This window comes from Chelonia mydas, chromosome 14, assembly GCF_015237465.2.
Source record: "Chelonia mydas isolate rCheMyd1 chromosome 14, rCheMyd1.pri.v2, whole genome shotgun sequence".
NCBI classification, from domain to species: Eukaryota; Metazoa; Chordata; order Testudines; family Cheloniidae; genus Chelonia; species Chelonia mydas.
Genome location: NC_051254.2, coordinates 21,722,485 through 21,745,122, shown reverse-complemented (window position 1 = coordinate 21,745,122; position 22,638 = coordinate 21,722,485). Strand labels below are relative to the sequence as shown.

General features: G+C 47.6%; 1 protein-coding gene across 2 annotated transcripts in view; it reads left to right on the top strand.

Moving 5' to 3' along the window:
- Positions 1–383: 383 nt before the first annotated feature.
- The window catches only part of CDRT4 (CMT1A duplicated region transcript 4), a 64,516-nt gene continuing 42,261 nt past the window's right edge, over positions 384–22,638 (top strand). Inside the window, exons 1-2 of one of the 2 annotated variants that reach the window (XM_007072498.4) lie at positions 384–689; positions 7,451–7,541. In XM_007072498.4, coding sequence (XP_007072560.4) covers positions 669–689; positions 7,451–7,541 — 112 coding nt within the window. In that variant the 5' untranslated portion in view covers positions 384–668. Of the gene's footprint in view, positions 690–4,449; positions 4,516–7,450; positions 7,542–22,638 lie in introns of those variants that run through there. The other variant, XM_043527880.1, reaches the window with a different exon arrangement.

The window sequence follows — 22,638 nt, the reverse complement described above, 5'->3', positions numbered from 1 at the left end:
TTTCCTGGCCAAGCTGCTCCCAGGCAGACACTGATCCTAACAAATACCTTGCCCTCACCTGAAGTTGACTATGAGCTTCTAAATGGAAGTTCCAGGAGGACTCATAAGTTAATAGATTTAAGATATAGAAAAGACCGGTTAGGTCAGCTACTCCACCCTACTGCCAGAGCAAAATTATTCCCTTGTCTGTGCTCTGTGTCCCCTGTAGCTACAGAATTTACTCTGTTAACTGTTTCATTGCTGATCATTCAGAGCATGTTACTAATACATTAAAACTATTAAGGTTGTTTAGCTTGCAGGATTGCATTATGCAAATATATTAAAGCCAGCTGTAGTGTGTAATAACAGACTAAGTGACCTCTTAGGTCACAATGCCTGCTCTCAGCAGTGACCTGCCTCCCCTCTTGAGAAATATCCAGACAGAGGCAGGAGCTGTGGTCCAGGAGGGCACCTGGGGTGAAGCAGCGGGATAGAACAACAGCAGATGCTGCATGGAATAGACAAAGGCTGGGGCTTCTTTCAGAAGAGCACCCGTCATGCCAAACCCTGTGATTCAATCCAGCTAGTGGACTAACACCTGGGAGAGATTTTGCAAGGAGGACTTTAGGATTTCTGCTGTGCCCTCTGATAGGACTAGCCATCTTTCCAATGCCAAGGCAAAGAAGAGGATGGTTACAACAGCAGCAAAGGTACCGTGTACACCCCTCTATAGGAGTGAGGTAAAGGAATAAGTGCGTGTACCAGCATACCATGCCGCATGGCCTATCATAGCCCCCAAGCCACTGCTGAATCGGGTTTTTGACTTATGTGCTCACTTTATTTTAGACTCAATAGCCTCTGCTGTTAGAAACTGGCATATTTTTATTATTTGTATTCCTCTATCGCCTCAGAGCCCTAGTCCTGGACCCCACTGGCATAAGGCCACTGACTTTAGGGGACCTCTGCTGATTGACACCAGTAGATAATCTGGCACACAGCCGTCATTGACAGCAAAAAGGGATGTGAGAAAATAACAGAGCATCCTTATTAGGGCAGTAGTTCTGCTTGCTATGCACTGGCTCTAGAAGTTGCTATCCCTTTAAGACCATGGGGCTGGTTGTCACTAGACTGATTCTGGGATGATTGTTGCTAAGGGATGAGCTTGCTCCAGCATTATCCCACTGGCCTTGGTGCAGAAACCTTCTGCTGATGGCACATAAAACTCCTCTTGGGGAGCTTGTTCTGTTCGGCAGTCAAACAAACCAGCACAATTTTCACATGCAGGCACCAAAACAGGATGTCTGGAACCTGCCTCTGGGGCCACAAACTGGCCCTTATGCCCGTAGGATGGACATTTATGCTCCACCTGAGCATCCAGGACTTGGACTTCCTATTAATGTCCCCATGTTTGAAAACTGTGTCCACTGAAGTGAAATCTAATCATCCAAAGAGAGGTAAGATCACCTCCCCTTCTGTTTATCTCGGTTGACACAGTCTGGCAACATGGGCTCAGATCTTCAGCTGCATTCAAAGAGCATTCAGCACAGCTCACATGGGGAGGCAGGACAAAGGTGCCTTTTTCACTCGCTCCCTCCAATCTTGGGCCATCTGTGCACCACTCTGGCCCTGTGACACAAGTTAGAGAAGCCTGAGGGCTGCTCTAAATTATGCCATCTGACCCTAGGGGATACAGGAGCTGGGGATCACTGGACCATAAGGGAGCCCTGGCTACACCCGGTCACACTCTGTTTGTCAGCAGCAGAGGGGCGCAGTAGGAACCAGTATGGTGATCTTCACCATCACAGGTTGCCCCTGTGCTAGTCGGATCCTCCCATGGCTGGTAACAGTTATTCTAGGGCCATTTTGGACTGGTGGAGCAGCTATGGGGTAATAATCTCATTAGAATTTTACCCAGGCTGTAGGGGAGCAGAGCCTGCCAACCTAGATCAGCTGGCCAGGAAGTGGTGTTGCCCTGGGAATACCAGCCTACACATTGCCCAGAACAGACCAGAGAAATGGGAAGTCGTTAGTTACTGCAGCACCATTGAAGAGTAGTGTCTCCTCCCCTTCCCCTGCCAAAGGGAGATTTTAATCCCCTCCACCCACAAACAAACAAGGAAAAGAAACAGCATTTGCTCTTTAAAGTGACTTTCTTCTTTTTTAAACCCCCCCCCTCCCTTTCTGTTCTTATTAAAGGCCTTAAAATATCCGTCCAGGCTGACCTCCTCACCTTGAGAGTCATAAAGGATCTAAGCCATTTTTTCCCCCCATTCTGGTTTCTAATAAGCAAACATGGATCAGTGGTGGATTGTAATGGCAATCCCTTAGAAATGCATGGGACAGCCCCATGTGAGGCAAACAAAGATTTCAGCCTCATTGGGCTGAAATTTTCCATGCTGGGTGTCTATCTTGGGCTGAATATGTCTGGAAAAGTTCAGCCAGCCTCCTGGGAAACCTGAGGGCCAAGCCAATTCAGCAACACTGCGGGCTTTGTGCAAAGCACACTTGGCTGAAAGATCACACTCCCCCCCCCCCCAGTATTTTTAATTTAACGTGCAAATTACACGATTCCTCTGATCGGAGGAGTTCAAAGCCCTTTACCAATATGGATTGTTTCATAACCTGTCAGTGAAGTAGGTCTCTAATTATTTGTATTATAGTAGAACCTAGCAGCCCCAATCAATATGAAAGCCGCATTGTGCTAGGTGCTGTACACCCATAGAGTGGAAAGACAGCCTCTGTCCCAAGAAGCTTGAAATCTAAACAGACAAAGGAGCAGCGGGTGACGTGTCTTGGACACCATCATCGCGCCAGTCAGTGGCATAGCTGGGAACCCCTGCTCTGACTTCTAGTCCAGTGTCCTAGCCACTGAATCTCGTTGCCTCTGCATATTATATCTGTTTTACAGATGGAGAAACAGGCACAGGGAAGTGTGACTTACCCAAGGCCTTCACAATGCGTCACTCACAGCACGTAGGATGTAGGATTTGTGTCTCTGCTGAACTGCTTGGGATCTGGTCCTTCAGCCCCTGGGTCAGTGGGACTGTTCACAGTGCTGGGGCCTGGCGGCCGTAACACTGACAGAAACTGCACAGCGCTTCCAAGTGGGCATAACCGCTGCCGGATTCTGTGGAACGCCAGCGTTCAGCAGCGGCTGTGAGGGTGCTTGGCCGCGCGTGTGGGGGTCTGGGAAAGGGAGAGCCGTGCCCACCCTGTCGCCAAAGTGCACACAGGAGCTGGGAGGAGCCAAGGCAGTGGTATCAGAAAAGTGCCAACCTGCCAGGAATCAGGGCCTGCAGCAGAGCCAGTCTCTGGACCACCTAACGAGCACAGCTGGCTTGTGTTAGGCCCTGAGATGTGGGAGGATCCCGAAGCTCAGGCTGCAGCCTGAGCCCACATGTCTACACTGTAATTAATCAGCTCCTTAACCTGAGCCCTGGAAGCCTGAGCAAGCTGGCATGGGCCAACCTTGGGTGTCTAATTACAGTGTAGACATACCCTGAATCTGGCTTTGACCCGGGGCTCCAATTCCTGACTCATGACTCCTGCTCGAAGCACCAAACATGACCATCCATGTCATGGGCGGTGCATGAGCTCCCCCTTTGGGGAGGCTAGCCATGCAGCCCCCGCTCCTGCTGCTCCTACCCTGCCCCCTATCTGCTGGAGCCCCGAACCTTCTCCCCACCCCCACAGCCGGAAAAGCCCCATGCCAAACTGCCCCTGGCTGCCGGCCGAACCATCCCAGGTTGCTGGCCGGCACAGCGCTGGGTCGACTGCCGACCCCAGTGTCAGCCCCAGCGCCAGGCCACCGGCTGGCACCAGCTGGCCACCAGCGGAGCTCCTGCCGGCTTCAGCGGAGAGGTTGGAATGTGAGTGGGGCCAGGGCCTGGGATAGGGGAGGCTTAGCCTCCCCTGGCCTATTATACCTGTTGCCCATGACCCAGTCCCAGTCACTGACACAGGCATACTGGATGTCTGGGGCAAAAAAAAAAAAAAAAAATCCAAGCAGACAGATGAGTCATGAGATACTAAAGGGCCAGGCAGGAGATTACAGGTGGGGCTGGTAATGCTGTCGATTATTAAGGTTGCTTGACACTTCCCATTATAAAATCCTGCATATAACTTTGCCCAGTTTTAACCATTTGGGCTGAAATCTTCCATGCCGGGTGTCTATCTTGGGCTGAATATGTTTGGAAAAGTTCAGCAGGAATCATTCAGCCATTTCTGAGAACAAGACCAGGAAAAAATAAATTGTTAAAAATAAATACAATGCCCATGTTCAAAAAAATTCCAGTGACCTTCTCTTTGAACAGCTCTAGCTCCCCTGTGTCTTGGAGCAGGGATTCAAAATTTGGCAAGGTGGCAGCCCTTGTGTCAGGGATGTGCCTTTTGCTGTCCCTGTGAAAATCCACCCAAATTTGGCCAAGTTATAAGTCTTTGAACAGTTGCAATTTGCTTCTTCTCAGTAGGGACAATTAAAGTCTCTGCAGGATCTCTCCTCACTGAGCATGCTCCATCCCCTCCCAGCTCCTACTGGTGAGTAGACTGCACGTGTGCCATCCCCACAGAGCGGCTGAGCATGCTGCAGCCCAGGGCTATGGGACAAAGCTGGACTTTTCTTGTAATGGCTGCTCTGGGCCAGGGTGCGGCTGGGCACCCCAACTGGCAGCTGGGAGCCTGTCTCTCTTGTTTCAGAGTAGCAGCCGTGTTAGTCTGTATCCGCAAAAAGAAAAGGACTTGTGGCACCTTAGAGACTAACAAATTTATTTGAGCATAAGCTTTCGTGGGCTACAGCTCACTTCATCGGATGCATTCAGTGGAAAATACAGTGGGGAGATTTTATATACACAGAGAACATGAAACAATGGGTGTTACCATACACACTGTAACGAGAGTGATCAGGTAAGGTGAGCTATTACCAGCAGGAGAGTGGGGGGGCGGGGGGGGGAACCTTTTGTAGTGATAATCAAGGTGGGCCATTTCCAGCAGTTGACAAGAACATGTGAGGAACAGTAGTGGGGGGAGGAGGGAATAAACATGGGGAAATAGTTTTACTTTGTGTAATGACCCATCCACTCCCAGTCTTTATTCAAGCCTACGTTAATTGTATCCAGTTTGCAAATTAATTCCAATTCAGCAGTCTCTCGTTGGAGTCTGTTTTTGAAGTTTTTTTGTTGAAGAATTGCCACTTTTAGGTCTGTAATCGAGTTACCAAAGAGACTGAAGTGTTCTCTGACTGGTTTTTGAATGTTGTAATTCCAACGAGAGACTGCTGAATTGGAATTAATTTGCAAACTGGATACAATTAACTTAGGCTTGAATAAAGACTGGGATTGGATGGGTCATTACACAAAGTAAAACTATTTCCCCATGTTTATTTCCCCCCCCCCCCACTACTGTTCCTCACACGTTCTTGTCAATGGCTGGAAATGGCCCACCTTGCTTATCACTACAAAAGGTTTTTTCCCCCCCACTCTCCTGCTGGTAATAGCTCACCTTACCAGATCACTCTGGTTACAGTGTGCATGGTAATACCCATTGTTTCATGTTCTCTGTGTATATAAATCTCCCCACTGTATTTTCCACTGAATACATCTGATGAAGTGAGCTGTAGCTCACGAAATCTTATGCTCAAATAAACTTGTTAGTCTCTAAGGTGCCACAAGTCCTCCTGTTCTTTTTGTCTCTCCTGTGCTCTCCATGGCCTCCTGCTGGCACATAGGTGGTGTGGAGGAGAAGCCAGTGGATGCCTGTGCAGCGGGGACAAAAGCCAGACTGGGGGAGGGAAAGGAGGAGACTGAGATGAAGTCTGGTGAGACTGGGACTGGAGGGAGTTGGGGAGAGAAACTGGGTCTGGGACTGGCTGGGCGAAGAGCCTGGGAGTAGGAACTGTGGAGAGAGGGGAGGATAGGACAGATTGGACAAGGAAATTGGGAGCTGGATGGAGACTGGGATTGGGAGCTGGTGAGGGAAAAGGGATTTACCGGGAGCCAGTTGGATGAGGGACGGGGGAACAACAGTGAGATCAGACAAGGAGCTGGAGGGGGGACAGTGGGACTGCCTGGGCAAGGAGACTGGGACTAGGAACCAGTATGGGGGAATGGGAACAAGGGGAGACAGAACTGACAAGGAGCCGGGGTGCGGGGAGGGACCTGGGCAAACAGACTGGGAGAAGGAGCCAGGGAGGGGGAGCCTGTGGCAAGGAGACAGAGATGGAGACTGAATGAGGAGCTCAGGGAGGGAGACTAGGATGGGGAGTCAGTGGGGGATGAGTGAGACAGATTGGACAAGGAGCTGGAAGGGGTGAACTGAGACTGGCTGGGGAAGGAGACTGGGACTGAGAGTAGGGGGGTCTGATTTGCAGAAGTGCTGAGGGTCATGCATAGGAATAAAAATTTGGCCGCTTTTGGAGGGGCACTTGTGCCCCCTATGGCCAGAGGAGCTGTCTCTTCCCCCCCCTCCTCCATGGCCCCGGGGCTGGTGGAGCTGTCATCTCCTGCCCTGGCCCGGGGCCAGGCTGATGGGGGGGGGAATCTCCCTGCTTGCCCCCACTTGCGCACACCCCTGCTGAGCACTCACAGCTACAATTGATATCAGTGGGAGCTATGCTTTGAATGTATAAAGTGCTGTATAACGCTAAGTACTCTGAAAAAATCCTATACTAATTGTCTCCAGCCAGACACCCAAAATTAGAGGATAGTTTTGACTTTAATCTTTCTGTGCCTCAGTTCTCCATCTGTAAAATGGGAACAATACCATCCCCACAGCTCACAGGAGGTTGTAAGAAAAAATCAGTTAATATTTGTGAAGCATTTGGATACTATAGTGATGAATCATAGGCTGGGTCTGCACTTGAAATGGTACAGTAATGCTGCAGTGTAGTGCTGCAGTGTAGACAGGACTGTGAAAGGGGTGGTTCTCCAGTTGCTGTGAAGAGCCACCTCCTCGAGAGGTGGTAGCTAGGTCAATGGAAGAGCACTGAATGAGGCAAGGGTCCTGTGGAAGAAATATTATGTAATCGTGTAATTAAAGACTATCGTGCATACACATAAGGGGTCAGAATTAAAGTTGCACAGGCAATCTTCATTCTGGCATTTCCTAGTTTTTGAGTGCTTGACTTTGCAACATTAATAATGGGGTGGGTTCCCCCCTTGTATAATGTGTATTTAAGGTCTGATCCAATACCCACTACAGTCAGGGGAATGACTCTGATGAGCATTTGTTAAGGCTTTGTGCCTGGTGGTATACGAAGTAACTACCACAATTCCCCATGAATGGTAGTAATGTGACATCCCTATAGTAACACAAATTGTTTACTGGCACTTGTACAACTTCCTCCAGTCTGCTCTCGGCTTGCAGGCCTCTGAGAGAGGAAAATAGCTGGAAATGTTTTTGGTTGCGTAGCCGTCTGTGATCAAGGTTTTGCACCCCTCCTGCTTAGTGAGAGACAGAAATGGATGTTTTTTTAAAGGAAATCTTGGAGCCTTCTCAACGGGATGCGTTCAATCACCTGACACAGATGGAAACGGCCACTGCTTGCACCTTTAAGAACTCAATGAAAGGTAAGATGACTGCACTGTGGGTGATGTAGCTTGTACCTCCCCTTGTTTAATTCTGCTGCCTTTGAAGTCGATGGCAAAGCTCCCTTTGAGATCTGTTGGAACAGGAGTGGCCATGCAAGCTCAAAGGTCAAATTCATCTACAGCTGAGCAAATACTGAAAAAAACCAAACTTAAATAAAGTCACTTTGACTGTGCTCACTCCCCTTGTGTGCTTGCTTTATGCTGGGGGGAGGGGGATTAAGTCCTGGGATGGACCAGCCCTTAAGCTCAACTGCTCAAATATTCACCAAAACCAAATTGCAAAATATGGAGCCAACCAGGGACAGTGAGAATTGTTCACTGTGAATTTTTCCCTTGACTATGCAGTTTGAAAGTTGTGCTCTTGTTGGTTAGTTCATTCAATCAATCAGGAAATTAAATCAATGCCATGTGTCTTACGGAACTCAGCAGGAAGTTTGAATATGCACTAAAAGCTATTTGCAAATTATCTGCAGACCTATCATAATTCACTGACGAACTGTGTGATTCATTTCCAATATACTGGAGAATATTGGAATTTGTTCATGGACAATTAAACAGAAAGAGGTGATATTGATCAGATAAGTGGCTTGTCACAAATCATTTGCCCACCTGTAAATTCTGCCCTCTGAAGTCCCCACTGAGTGACTGTACCTGAGTGGAGAAAATTGGTCCCAGGAATTTAAGTATTAGCTTATTCTACAGGGTCTTGCCAGTTAGGATCACAAGGTGTGTAACTTTCAGCAGATAGCATGAAGAGGATTCTCAGTGTAAATGAGTATGGCTCAAATGAGAACCTAGCTCAAAGTTGTCTAACATTGATTAGTCCTCTCTCTAAGCAGGTTTAGTATTAACAAAGTCGTGGTTAAACTTATTTTCACAAGGCAGGCGTATTGTTTCCCTAGCTGAGTGCGCTGTTTTGTAGTTCATTCAGTCCAGGGAGTCAAATATCAACACGTTATCTGTTTATTGCATGCTGTATGAATAGGTGCAATTGTTCTTTACTGGGATTCTGCTCTCTTGGCTCTCAGTGAAATTGGAAGTAGGAGTGATGCCAGAATCTCAAAGCAGAGCATTGAGCTGGCAAGTCACCCACTATTTGACTGCCATGTGCTGGGATTGATTTCATGGAAGGACAGATGCAGCCTGGCTTCCATTCCCACCGAAGGCCTTGTACGGCCATTATGTGGTTACATACATACATGCCAAGTTGCCCTGCGCTACAGAAACAGCAGCAGCATCTCTGCACGGTCTGCTGGGCACAGGATTTTGAAGTCAGCTGTTGGTAGCAGCTTTTAGAGGAATGGCTGCAGGGTGGAGTGGGGAGAGGGGAAATCTGTTGTATTTGGGCATTAATGTCATGAAGCTATCCGTCCTAAAGAGAGGTGATATTTCACAGAGAGTACTGGTATTCTAGAGGTGGAAGAGCACAACATAGCAAAATATGGGTGTGTGACTTATTGTTTTAATTTAAACGTGTGCAAATACAGCCATACAATCTGCGATGTTTGGACATCTCTACTCCAGACCTGTCTTCTGTCCAAACTACAGTCTCAGCCTGTCTCTCTGGCATCTCCTTGTGGATGTCTAGCTGTCAGCTGGAGCTCAGAACGGCTAAGATTGCACTCCCTCTCCCCACTCCAAGCCGGCCTACTACTTCCTACTGTGGATAACACCGCCATTCCACTTGTCACTCAGGCTCGTAACCTGGTTGTCATCTTCGACTCGGACTTCTCTTTAGGTCCTCACAGCCAGACTGTCTGAGTCTTGGAGATTCTTCAGCAGAACATCTAAGATCTGGCCTTTCCTGTCCATCCACACAGCCAACACTCTCTCCTCCTGGCTCTCAGCTCGCTTTTTCATTATTGCAGCATTGTTCTCTGTGGCCTTGACAAAGGTAGTCATGCCCTGTTCATATCCATTTAGAAGGCTGCTCCAACAGTCATTTCCCTTGCCCATTGCTTGGACCATGTCATCCCTCTCTTAGCATCCCTCAGTGGGTTCCCCTTTCTCTATTGCATCAGACCTATCATCTCTCATTGGTTACTGAAAGGTCGACTCCTGCCTCTGATCACCTGGTCATGATGCCCCCTTGTTCGATGTTAAATCAAGCACCTTTCTGCTTTCTCCCATGCTGCCTCACACACTTGGGAGGTGGCTGAGCATCGCCTCTCTGTCTCTCAAATGGGCATAATAGTATTTCTCCACCTGTGTGTTGTGAAGACAAATTAATCAAAGATTCTGAGGCTCTCAGACACTACAGCAATGGAGGCCGTATCAGGCCCTTAGATATCCAGAATGGAGCGTGGGTGGTAGAGGGTCAGAACTTCAGCCCTGGAAGCTCATAGCAGCTCTAAAGCCAACGTAATGGTCCCTTGAGAATTTCTCCCGTGGTGGGGCATCCTCTGGGTGCTGCAAAGGTGCTGTGTAAAATAGCCATTTGTGAGAGGCTGAGAAAGAGACCAAATGGTCTGGGGGCTGAGTAATGGTCTACAGACCCATCAGTCTCTCGGTCACTAGTGTGAACGCACTTACTGGGTGGGGACTAAAAGTAGTTACTGTTCAGTATGAAATGAGTCTGTGAAACAAATTCAGCCCTCGCTTAAGTCACCATCAGTAGGAGTTACACCCGCTGGCTAATGTTACTGCACGCTCCAGAGCAGGCTGGCAGCTGGGGGGATTGAACCTGGGACTTGTAGATCTAAATGCACGAAGCTCTACACCCACTGGTGAAAGAACCTGCTGTGTTAACCCAGGCTGCAGCCAGCTCAGCTGTTCTCTGTGACCCGAGCGCCACCCAGAGTGGGTGTGGATTACACCAGGGATGAACTTGACCTTCATGGTGGGTGGGTATATGCATCATAGAGCCCACTTCCATGACTGGCACTAATTAATACCCTTAGTCTCAGCACAGAGGGCAAGGGCTGGTGGTGACTGGCCAGCCCTGGTGCCGATGGAGACTGGGCAGTAAGATGAGGGTTGCTAATATCTGTGCTGTGGACAGATGGAGAATGGCATCCTGCAGAGCCGTCAGCGTGATACCTTTCTCCTGTGCTAGGGCTGCGATTTTTCAAAGGCTGTCTGGCACCCAGCTCCCATTGGTCTTCAGTGAGATTTGGCCACATTTTCACCAACAGCTTCAAAAGACAGTGAGCTTAGTCCAGTTTGTGCTGGTGGAATTAGAATGAAAGGAAAACTCCAAGGAGGGCAGCTGAGATGAGGGGAACAAAGAGCAAAGGGGAGAAGGCGCGTAGTACTTTCTCCAAGAGATGCTCGTTAGAAATTGGATAGATAGGTCGGGAGCCCCTTGTGGGCCCTAGGAAGGGACCATTGAAACAGAAGGAGGAACTCTCACTCAGGAGACCACTAACAGCACAAGACGTGATCCTGAGCCACTGGGCTAACAGGGGCTGCTGCGCAAGGCGATTAACTTCAGTACCAATCATTAATTGGTTAATCATTAACCCTTACTCATTAATTTCCATACATGATTTAAAGCACCCCACCTGCGGCTACTTTCTTTTAGCGAGTGCACATTGCAACAGTGCCTGGATGTCGTGTGTGTGTGTGTACGCACGCACGCACACACGCACCATGCAGCAATTAACCCCAGCTTCAGCGACGCAAACACATATCCTAGAGGTATATCTAGGAGTCACACCCAGAAAGAAGGTCACAGCCATTGTACTGTCCATAGGCACTTTGGTCTAAATCCTCTCCCCAAAGCCCAACTCACTTGGCTGCATGCTCGTGGACTGCAGGGGGGAAGAATCTTTCCTCCCAGGAAGCCATGCCCAGTAACCCATCGGTGAGTGTGTGACAGGTCCCCCTCTGTCCCAGATCTGCAGGGGATATGAGTCTAGCTGGGAGTCTTGGCTCTTTAGCTGTAGCAGCTCATACTTGTAGCCATGGAGGTTCCCGGTTCAATCCCAGTGTGTGGGTCAAGCTGGAAGCCACCACACCACTCTGCAGCAAATACTTCAGCTGAACATCTGGACTAGTCCCTGCAGCCTTAGCAGCCCCTCTCCGTGCCATGGGGAAGGAAGGGGGGATCCACATAATAGCCTGTTCCCCATGCCTGCCCCCAGAGAACTGTTGTGCATGGCCACCCCAGGAGCCCCCCTGGAGCTGGGCCCTGTGGCACAAAGGAAGCATGCCTCCCTGGCAGTTCCTGCAATCTAGCCGTGCACAGACGCAGCAGATCTGCAGGGTTTGCTCCCCCTCCCCTGCTGCAGAAGGGAGCAGGAGTTGGGCTATTGCATTTAACCTCCCGTGGGGAGCGAGTGTGACTCTTTACAATTGTGGGACCAGCTGGCTGAGGAAGGCAGAACCCAGCCCCCTTCCCTCGTGAAAGACAGGCTGTCTCCAAAATGCAAACAACAGGCAGCAGAGCAGTCACGCTCTGGACATCTTGAGGTGGGTGGGGCGAGTTTCCTTTCGACCACTTATTATTCTTAGCTCACGTGGTACTGTACGCGTCCATCAGCCTGCAGATGTTTCTGTTGCCACCCACGTGGTAGGGGTTATAACAACACTGTCTGAACCCTCAGGCTCAGCGACCGTGGGCTGCGGAACACCACCTTAGAGAAAAGGATGCTCTTATAAAGCCAGCAAAGCCATTAGCGTTCACTTAGCATGGCCAAACTTTACGGCTTCGTTTGACAGGCAAAAACAGTGGCTGGTCTGCTTGCCATGCGGCCTGCAGTTTCTCCCTCAAGGCAAGGTGTGCATAGTTGCCAGGACACAACAGAGAGTCCATCTCCAAAGCCTTGCTGGCAACCGCCGGCCATCAGAGTGCTGGAGGAGGCAAATAACGTGTACTGTATGGAGACAGATATATGCATATGTTGTTATAAGCTTGGAGTCCTGCCCAGGAGGACACAGAAAACAGATGGTGCTAGAATTGTGACCTTGCGGCTAAGCTATAGGCCTTCACTGCCAGCCCCCTGACATCAGTTTCCTTCTTACATGGGAGGGCCTAAGCAGTCTGGCTCTTGGCCTGTTACAGAGGCCACAAGGCTGTAGCTAGTAAACTAAGGCACGTTTACCACAGCTCCAGTCGGTTCAGCTAAAGGTTTATGCCTCATCTAGCAGAACTGTTGGGCCAGGTTCTCTGCTGCATGCAGAGCCAGGTGCTATCAAGGAACTGGTTAATACTCCCTCATTCTTTGCCCCAATAGCCTGGGGGCTGCTCTGTTATACCAGCTGGGGACCATACACCAGGCTGGAGTGCAGTGTGCTCTTCTGGTCACCTCCCATACATTCCCCCCGACACACCATAGACTCATCGACTTTAAGGTCAGACAGGACCACCATGATCATCTAGTCTAACCTCCTGCATATTGCAGGCCACAGAACCTCACTCATCCATTCCTGTAATAGACCCCTAACTTCTGGCTGAGTTACCGAAGTCCTCAAATCCTGATTTAAAGAATCCACCATTTACACTAGTTTAAACTTGCAAGTGACCCATGCTGCAGAGGAAGGCGAAAAACCCCAGGGTAGCTCTGCCAATCTTACTCAGGGGAAAATTTCTTTCAGACCCCAAATATGGTGATCATGTGGGTGAGACCCACCAGCCAGACACCTGGGAAAGAATTCTCTGTCATAACTCAGAGCCCTTCCCCTCTAGTGTCCCATCACCAGTCATTGGAGATATTTGCTGCTAGCAGTCGCAGATGGGCCACATGCCGTTATAGGCAATCTCATCATACCTCCCCTCCATAAACTTATCAGGCTCAGTCTTGAAGCCAGTTAGGTTTTTGGCCCCCACTGCTCCCCTTGGGAGGCTGTTCCAGGACTTCACTCGTCTGATGGTTAGAAGCCATCATCTAATTTCAAGCCTAAACTTGTTGATGGCCAGTTTATATCCATTTGTTCTTGTGTCCACGCTAGCGCTTAACTTAAATAACCCCCCTCCCACCCTGGTAATTATCCCTCTCATGTATTTATAGAAAGCAATCCTATGACCCCTCAGTCTTTGTTTTGTTAGGCTAAACAAGCCAAGCTCTTTGAGTCTCCTCTCATAAGGCAGGTTTTCCATTCCTCGGACGATCCTAGTAGCCCTTCTTTGCACCTGTCCACCTGCGTTAGGGGCTGCAATGAGGAAACATGTTCAGTGAAGGACCCTCAGTTCTTGAACTTGCTTCCACAGCTGCTCGAGCAGTCTGAGGTGCATGAGTGTGAACCAGCTGGGGTGTAGATTCTAGTGCACATCAGCATGTTGCCCACTAACTGTCCGTGTAGACCTTGCTGGTGTGCAGTAAAAGTTCCCTAGCGTGTGCTGACGTAGTCCTGTTTCACAGTACTACATCATTGCGCACTAGGGATCATATACTGCGCCAGCAAGGTCCGCACGGACAATTAGATCATGGCACACTATTGTACATTAGAACCCACAGCCCAGGTGGTGTGCACTAACCATGGGGTAGCCAAGCTCTGAGTTTGTTGGTGTATCTAATCAGACCTTTTCAAAAGGAAAGATGGCTGTTTGGGAGGAGGCTGTTGGTTCCTTTAGTTGAGTGTCCATTTTGTCTTGTATTAATTAATGATGTCTTTGGTATCTCAGACTACAGCTGGTTGGGACTTGTATTTCCCCCTGAACCCCTCCCCCCCCAAATCCTGACAAAAATGAAACCTTTTAGTTTTCTTCTAAATGTTTCCATCTCAATTTTTGGAGGTTTATTTGAAAAACTGAAAAGTTTCTAGTTTTTTGGCAACAGAAATTTTTTTAGGGGTTGGTGTTTGAAAGAAAACCCCCAAATTTTAGATTTTAGCCATTAAAACAAGTGGTGTAAATTTCCATTTTGTTGACAAGCCATTCTTCATCAGCCTCCCCGCAAAAACTCAAATGCAACCCTCCCCAATTTCAACATACAATTTCCAACCATCTACAATAGCATAAAGATTTATATAAATGGCGTCCGTCCATTGTGAGTTCAGCAGCATCTTTTCTGGTCTTTGAACTCACATTTTATTTGTTCCAGGAAGTGGTGCAGATGCCAGAGAGGTGACAATGCTTGGATGATTGTCACTCACATGATCACTGCTGGCTTCTTGAGTATCTATCTTCAGTGGGTGGAATACATGAATTCAATTAGAAATGACTGATGTTTTTTTGGGACTCTAGCACCTGCCAACATACAATGTGCTTGTTAAGTGTCTGAAGCACACGCTATGCAAAAATGCAAGGTACTGGAACCTCCTGCTGGAATAGATATTTCATCAAGTTTTCTTGTTGGGATTGGGTCAAGATTTCTCTAGGCTGGATTAAATGGGGAAAGTTTCTACTGTACTCACCTAAGCCATGCTTCCCGTCTACACAGTTATTTATACCAGTGCTAGCTGGGAGTGCAGTGTCTGAACTCTACATGCTTCCATAGATGTACCCTAAGTGGGTGCTGGAAAGTGATAATATTGAGGAGCTTGTAGACAGAATTTCTCTATCAACAGAATAAATAAAGCTTGAGGCAACAGCAGTGCAAGGTTCTCCACATACTACTGTCCATCTGCCTCAACCTTGACCTGGAGAAAGAAGCTCAAGGAGAAAAGTACAGTCTTCATGACTGTTCAGTCATTGGTCTCACTGCTGAGACTACCTAGATGGGAGGGTGGGTTTGGCAAGATGGACATCCGTCTGTTGGAAAATAGACCAGGACCTTGATTCGTTATTCCACACAGGCCATCAAATGGACAGTAGCAAACAGAGCTGGCTGAAAAAATGTCTTTTATTTCCCCAGCAAAACATGTTGAATGAAACATTTTTATTTGAGATTCTTCAGGGAGTCTTTTGAAACTAAATAAAACTAAAAATGTTGTTTCATTTTGATTCGAATTGAAATGTTTGTTTCTTGTTGTTTTTCGAGTACCAAACTGAAATGAAAAATGCAGTTAGAAACCAAACCAAAGATTTTGTTTAGAAATTTCCTATAGAAAATATTAGTCAAAAATGTCCCTTTCTTGCAAATAAATATATATATATATATATATATTTTGGATAAAATTGCATTTTTCGGCAGAGCATTTTTTGGGAGACAAAAGATTTGGATCAGCTTTAGCAGGAACTTTTAGTCATGACTTAACTGGATGGGATTCAGGCAAAGGTTTTATGTCCCATTACCAGAACCTGCGCTGCACCCTTCAAAAGCCTTTCCTGGGGAAGTGCTGCATGTCTTCTGAGGAAGAGCTGGAGAGGGGAGGCTTGGTAGATTGGAGAGTTGCCTCGTAATTGGTGAGAGCCACTGATTCACATGTCCATAGCGATGTGAGCATGCATGTTTCAGCTTCATCAGACCACACACGTCATCCTTTGCAGCACATCTTCAGAAAGCTGTAGAGTAGCCCTTTGGAGACAAGGCATGGAAGAGCAGGGAAACACAAAATCAAGGGTAGGACTGGCCACATTTCAGAAAAGTTCTGTGGAGGGGAGTTGTGTCAGTATATACAATGTCATATGTTATTACGTTCTATCCTGCACAGTCAGGCAATGGGAATGGAAGACCTAGTGGGGCACATATACCCATGAAAAGTCTTGGGGGGGGGGTGTAATTGTCCCCCTTGCCCTATATCAAATAATGCCCCTGGAATAGGATGCAGCCAAACTTTATTTTTTTTAAATGGTCTTCCTGGTGCATTACAAAGGCAGAACATCTGACAACATCATTAAGCAATGATTCCATTTCAAGACTGTGCAGGAAACACTTTGACCTGGCTTTTCATGGTCAATCTCTCACGCCAGGTAGCTCAACTCACCAAAGACACTCAAGGTGCAGAAGGATCTGGCTTCATGCATAACTTCTCTTGGGAACGTTGCTAAGTAGATATGGGTGGGGCAGTATGTCCTCAGATAGCTCTCCAGAACTCAGAAATTGTCATGTCTTCTCAATCTCACTGGTCTTCCCAGTCTTCTTTCCAGCCAGGCCCATTATGGTCATGACCTATTAAGCCCCACGGAACTGGTGTTTCATCACCAATATCCTGTCCTTATGACAGTTGTAAAGCAAATGGCTCACACAGCCCAGAATACGTTTACTAGATCAATGTAAAGCAACGTCCTGACTGCTGATTCTTTTTTTGTGTGCATGTGGCATGGCAGGCAGGTTTATTAAGAGGAACAACACTGCCCGCAAATAACAGAAATTAACCTTTCCCCACTGTCTCTTGGGTTTCTTTCTGTTCAATATAAAAAACTCATGAGCTCTTTCCCAAAATTAGCTTCAATAAGCGTAGAATATGTATGATGAATGTCTCTGATTAATGTGTTTTATTACAAGTGCATTTGAAGACATGAATAATGTATGTGTACTGGAGTTGTAGAAAAGTTTTGTAACAAAACCAGGCCTGGAACTTGAAGCAGGTTCACTGATGAGTTTCATAGGCTTTTGGTGATCCTGGCCTGAAGTTTGAGTTAACCTTAGGCTTATTTTAGCACATTTTAGTCGTCCTGCCTGGAAACCGTTTACATTCAGTGGCTTGCAAAGAGATATGGACTGAGAAGCTGCTAGTTGTATGTGAGTTAGGTTTAGTCCAGTGTCTGGATTTGATGCTGCTGAAACCTTAGGAGCTAGTCTCATGAGATTTTGGCCCCAAGGAGCAGAAACTTCACCAAACCAGTTGGTCTCACAAGATCTCATCATCTTGGGCAAAAATCATGTGAGAACCCTTATTTCCAGGTTCTCGGGGGCACATCTACCCTGGAATCAGAAAACAGGACACTTTGGGTTTTATAAACTGACCAGTTTCATCTGAGTTTCATTTTCGACCCATCTTCAGTTTTGCCTGATTCCACCTTGAAACGAAACCAAAACTGGTGCTTCGGGCTGAGTTTTTAGGTTCATTTGAACCCCAGGCTCAAAGTCAAACACAAAGGGGCCAGATCCTCAGCTGCAGTCCATAGAGCTGTGCTGCTTTACCCCAGCTGGCAGTCTAGAGGGGCAGACTCCACTCTCCTTCATGGAACTCCTTTGCCTCTCACTGGTGCAAGCCATTGAAGGGAGAGGAGAATCTGGCCCAGAGGGGGCACAGAACATACACATGCATTTGTGCAAACACAGATGCCCGTGTATTATTAATCGTTAGGGTCTCATTGTCCTGCCTTTGCTCATGCTGAGTAGTACCTTACTACGAGTGGCCCCTATGGACTGTATGCACTAAGGGACTAGTATGGATGGCACAACTGGGCCCTAATGAAGTGCCATTCAGGAGGTGTAGTAGACTTCGCTCTCCATAAGATACGAGGTAGTTCCTTCCCCTTTGTTTCATATTAACAAAGCATTCTTGGTTATGTCATACTACGTGTGCATTCTAACGTACATTACAATAGTCCCTTGTTTTTGCTGAGTTCTTACCAGCCCATGCAAATGAAAATAAGAGCTGCTAGTAATCACTGAACTCTGTAAACATACTAGCTAGTGTCCCACAAGCTAAAAGAAACCCAGACTCAGAGTCAGGACAGGCTGCAGTCAGTGGCCAGAGGCATGCACGCCAGGTTTGTATAATTTTTGGTGGTGCCCAGAATGGGTCGTAGAGCCGTCCCATTCATAGGATGGATCGGGGCAACGGCTCTGGGCCCCGTGCTTTGGCGGGCCCTGTGCTTCAGGGGGACATGGGGTCCAGGGTGGCCTGGGGGATTAGCGGGGAGCCTGGCGCCGGCAGCCTGGCGCCGGCCCCAGTCTGCCCCTGCTCCACCCTCTCTCCACCCCCATTCCACCCCTTCCCACCCTGCCTCTTTCCAGCTTCCGTTCCCTCCCCTGAGTGACACCGGGAGCCGGCGGAGCAGGCTGAGGCCGGGTCACTCGCTGATGCCAGCACCAGGCCCCCCGCTAGCCTCCCAGGCCACCCTGGACCTGTGTCCTCCTGAAGCACGGGGCCCCCCAAAGCACAGTAAGCCCGAACATTGGTGGAGCCGGGCTCACGTTTCTAAGTATTGGTGGAGCACAGGCCCATATAACTTGCCACCTATGGCCAGAGGGGGACACAGACAAATTTCGGTGAGCTAGCTTTTCCCCATAAACATGTAAATAAGGTTAAGTTATCCTGGAACACATGAGGACCCCATTTCCTTCACATTGGTTCTGGCACCATTCTCGTACGGCTTGGATCCCTCTTAGCAAAAGTTGCTGAGTTCAGTGTAGTGCTGGCTCTGCATTCCTGGATGATGAGTGAGGGGTTCCAGTGTTTACTTTGAACACTGTTCCCTGTGTCTGAATCCACCGGGTGTTAAATTCTTCCAGATTTCTGGCTCTGTGCTGCAACTCAGACGTGGAAAGGAAACGGTTCTGCTGCAGAATAGGGAGGTCTCTGTATGAGCTACTCAGCCTACTGCTCCCTGATGTTTCTTTGAGTAAAACACAATCGAGAAGGGATTCATTTAATTCTGTTATGCTCATAGGCTCCATTTACCATTAGATTTGTAAGGGGTATCGGAAGTGCACAGCTGAAAACAGGATGGAAAAATCCCAGTAGAGAAAGCACTATTGCAGAATTCATTGATGGAGAAAGCTCAGAGGTGCTCACAATGATGGTTCTTGGGTAGCGAAAGGCAGTATTTGGGAGGTGGTTTCTAATGTCTTGCGTTTTACAGTCAGCCACATCTGTCTTTTCCAAAGGAGAAGAAAATACACTGCACCAACCCCTCAATGTGGCCCCTAGACTTTTGGAGTCTGAACTCCAGAGGCAAATATTGTGACTTGAGTCCATCTTTCGTAGGTTTGGGTCCTTGTGCGGGAATCAACAAAGAGTCTGGTCAAGATTTCCAGAAAAGTGATCAATGATTTTGGAAGCCCAACTTCAGACACCTTAAAGGGACCTGATTTTAAGTAAGTGTTGAGCCAACGCTCTCACTCAAGCTGAGCAACCCAGAATCACCCGTCGCTTTTGGAAATGTCAGCCAGTATTTTCATTTGTCAGCACCTCTTTTCTGAAGCACTCTGTTGTGCTGTGTATAAAGATGCTGTTGGAAAATGTATTGTATTGTGCTGGACTTCTTTTAATTCCAAACACCCGATCATCCAGCAACAGGGGAGAAAGTGTAGGCTAGTGGTTAGAGCAAGGCCCTTGCAGAAAAAACTCCTGCATTCTGATTCTGGCTCTGCTTCGACTTGCTGGGTGATTTTGGGCAAATCATATAACATGCTGGGCCTCAGTTTCCCCATTTGTAAAATGGGAATAATTATAATAACACCTCTGTACCAAACGGAGGATGACGAGGCTGAATTAAATATATGTAAAAGACTCAGAAGATCTCTAAGGAAAGGCCCTGGGAAGTTCGAAGTGGAACTTTGTTGGTCCAGCCAGGAAAATGGCAAATAGTGCAAAAAATAAAAATCAATAGTTCAAATTTGTAAACAAATTCAGTTCACCTCTCTGTGTGCCTCTTTTGTGTTCATTTCCCACAAATGTTCTGGCAAATAAATTTCCCATCAGAAATGTTTGGTGGACCAGCAAATTTTTAAGTGACTATCTTAGAATATTTGCAAAAAGCAAATTTAGCTTTTGGAATGGCGAATATTCACTCTGGAAGCTTCCACCTGAGAGTCACATTTATTCAGTCATGCAACAGAAACATAGCAAGCGATCTATATGTCCAATCAAAACTGCTCAAATATGACCTATGTGTCTGACCGGAATGACTCAGAATATTGAATACTCACAACAAATTGCTACAGGACAATATATGGACCTAGAATCATCTGAGGAAATGAGTATGTATCAACAGGGCAAATGCACCTTAGCCCATCATTGATCTGATTGCAGATGGTTTGTAAGAGACAACATTTGTCTGATAAATTATTATGAGTTGTCGCTGAGCTCTAGCTATAGCCCTTCCAGGGGTTTATGTGTGTGTGTATTGTGACAGGGTCAGGCCAGATGGCTACAAAAGAGTGGTTGAAGGTAGATACATTAGTTCCAGGTTAAGCAGGTCCCTTTTCCCAGGGTAAAATAACAAGGACTATTCCAGAACACTCAGGAACTTTCTAGAACTAATTAAGGGAGGCAGGCTAATTAAGACACCTGTAGCCAATTGGGAAGCTGCTAGAATTAATTAAGGCTAATCAGGACACCTGGTTTAAAAAGGCTCTCACTCCAGTTAGCGAGGTGTGTGCAAGGAGCTGAGAGCGAGAGGGTGTGCTGCTGGAGGACTACAAATCCTATCTGCCATCAGGTGAGGATACAGAAGGTGTTGGGAGGAGGCCATGGGGAAGTAGCCCAGGGAGTTGTAGCTGTTGCATAGGTGTTACACAAAACACTGTAGACAGCTGTGATCCACAGGGCCCTGGGCTGGAACCTGGAGTAGAGGGTAGGCCTGGGTTCCCCCCATCCCCCCAACTCCCTATTGGATACAGGAGGAGTTGACTTGGACTGTGGGTCCCACCAGAGCGGAAGGTCCCTGGCCTGTCCCCGACCCACTAGGTGGACCAGCAAAGACTGTGGGGATTGTTCTCCTTCCTTTTCCCCATGCTGGCCAGTGATAACCTTATCTGAGTGAATGGCAGATTTGAGCCATGAAAGTGGCCAAACTGAGGGCTACTGTGAATCTCTGAGGCAAGCAAAATCCACCAATAAGCGCAGGACCCACCAAGGTAGAGGAGGAACTTTGTCACAGTATGTGTGTGTACACATGCATGTGCTTTGCTTTTTCCTGTGTCCTCCTTTCTCTGCTGCGATCTGTGTCCTCAACACCCACTTTTGATGCCTTAAATCCTTCATTGGATCACAAGGTATAAGCAAATCTTTTTTTGTTCAATCCACACGTTCAAAAAGTTTCAGAGAGTTGCTGCCACCTATAGACTAGAAAAAATACAGTAACAGAAGCATGCAAGCAGCTGCCTAGTAACTAGACAAGGGCTGCTGATATAAAGCTGGGCTTTTCCTGCAGCATTATGAAAGGTGGGCAGGGGCCAGTAGACAGGACGATGGGTACAAATGTGACTCTCAATAGCTTCCCTGGGAAGCTGGATTCTTTCATTAGCCATCTTCCTCTCTGTCTTCCTTTCCCAATAAAATTGATTTCTCATAAGTGGGCAGCAAGGCAGAGATTGGCAAAGAGCCAAAGAAGCTCCACCTTTCTGGAGGCTGCTGATCTTTTTCTTTTCTTTTTCTTTTCTCCTTCTAGAGTTACTCGTTTCTGAGGGTCCACTGACATTAATGAATGGAGTCTCACTACCTGATTGTGCACTAGGGAAGTAACATTAGCCCATTTTACTGGTAGGGAGCACTGAGGCCCAGAGAGTTGCCCACAGTCCTGCAGCAAATATGTGGCAGAGCTGTGGCTGCCTCTCAGCTAGGGGGGCTGGAATGAGGGGTGCTGGGGGTGTGGCAGCAGCCCCTGGCTTGAAGTGGTTTCCATCATATACAGGGTTTACAATTTTGTTCAGTAGCTCTCAGCACCCCCATTATACAAATTTTTCGAATGTCACTGCTCTCAACTCCATGCCTTAACCACAAAGCCAGCCTCCCTCCCTTCTCATCTGATACTCTGCAGAATCACAAGGATGCGCCCATCTTCCCCACTTTAATCCCCCAGGCCTGTAGATCCTTGTGCCCTAGCCACTGCCTTTCTCTGCAAGAAGTCGACGTCACATCTTTCAAAAACCCATCAGCGCAGCTCTGTGGAGCAGCTGGCAGGGGACACTGATGAGCGGTATGAGACAATCCCTTTATCTCAGAGACCCAGGGCCTGATCCAAACCCATTGTGTTCAAGAGAAGTCGTTGGATTGACTTCAGTGAACCAGCGACAACTCATAACTTATCAGACAAATGTTGCCTCTTACAAACCATCTGCAATTAAATCAATGCAGCCTTGAGAGATGGGATTTGGAAATGAACCCACATCTCTCACATAGCATACCCATAAAGAAGTTTGCCAGACTGGGTCAGACCAGGGTTCTGTCTAATTCAGTACCCTGTGTCTAACAGTTGCTTCAGAGGAAGGTGCAAGAAACCCCCACTTCATGGATAACTAAGGAGAAACCTGTGAATACAGGAAGTTTCTTTCTACCTCCTGGCAGTCAGTAATTGGCTCATGACCCCAATTACTCCTTATCAAATGTTTTCTTGTCAACATAGCTGTGGATGTTC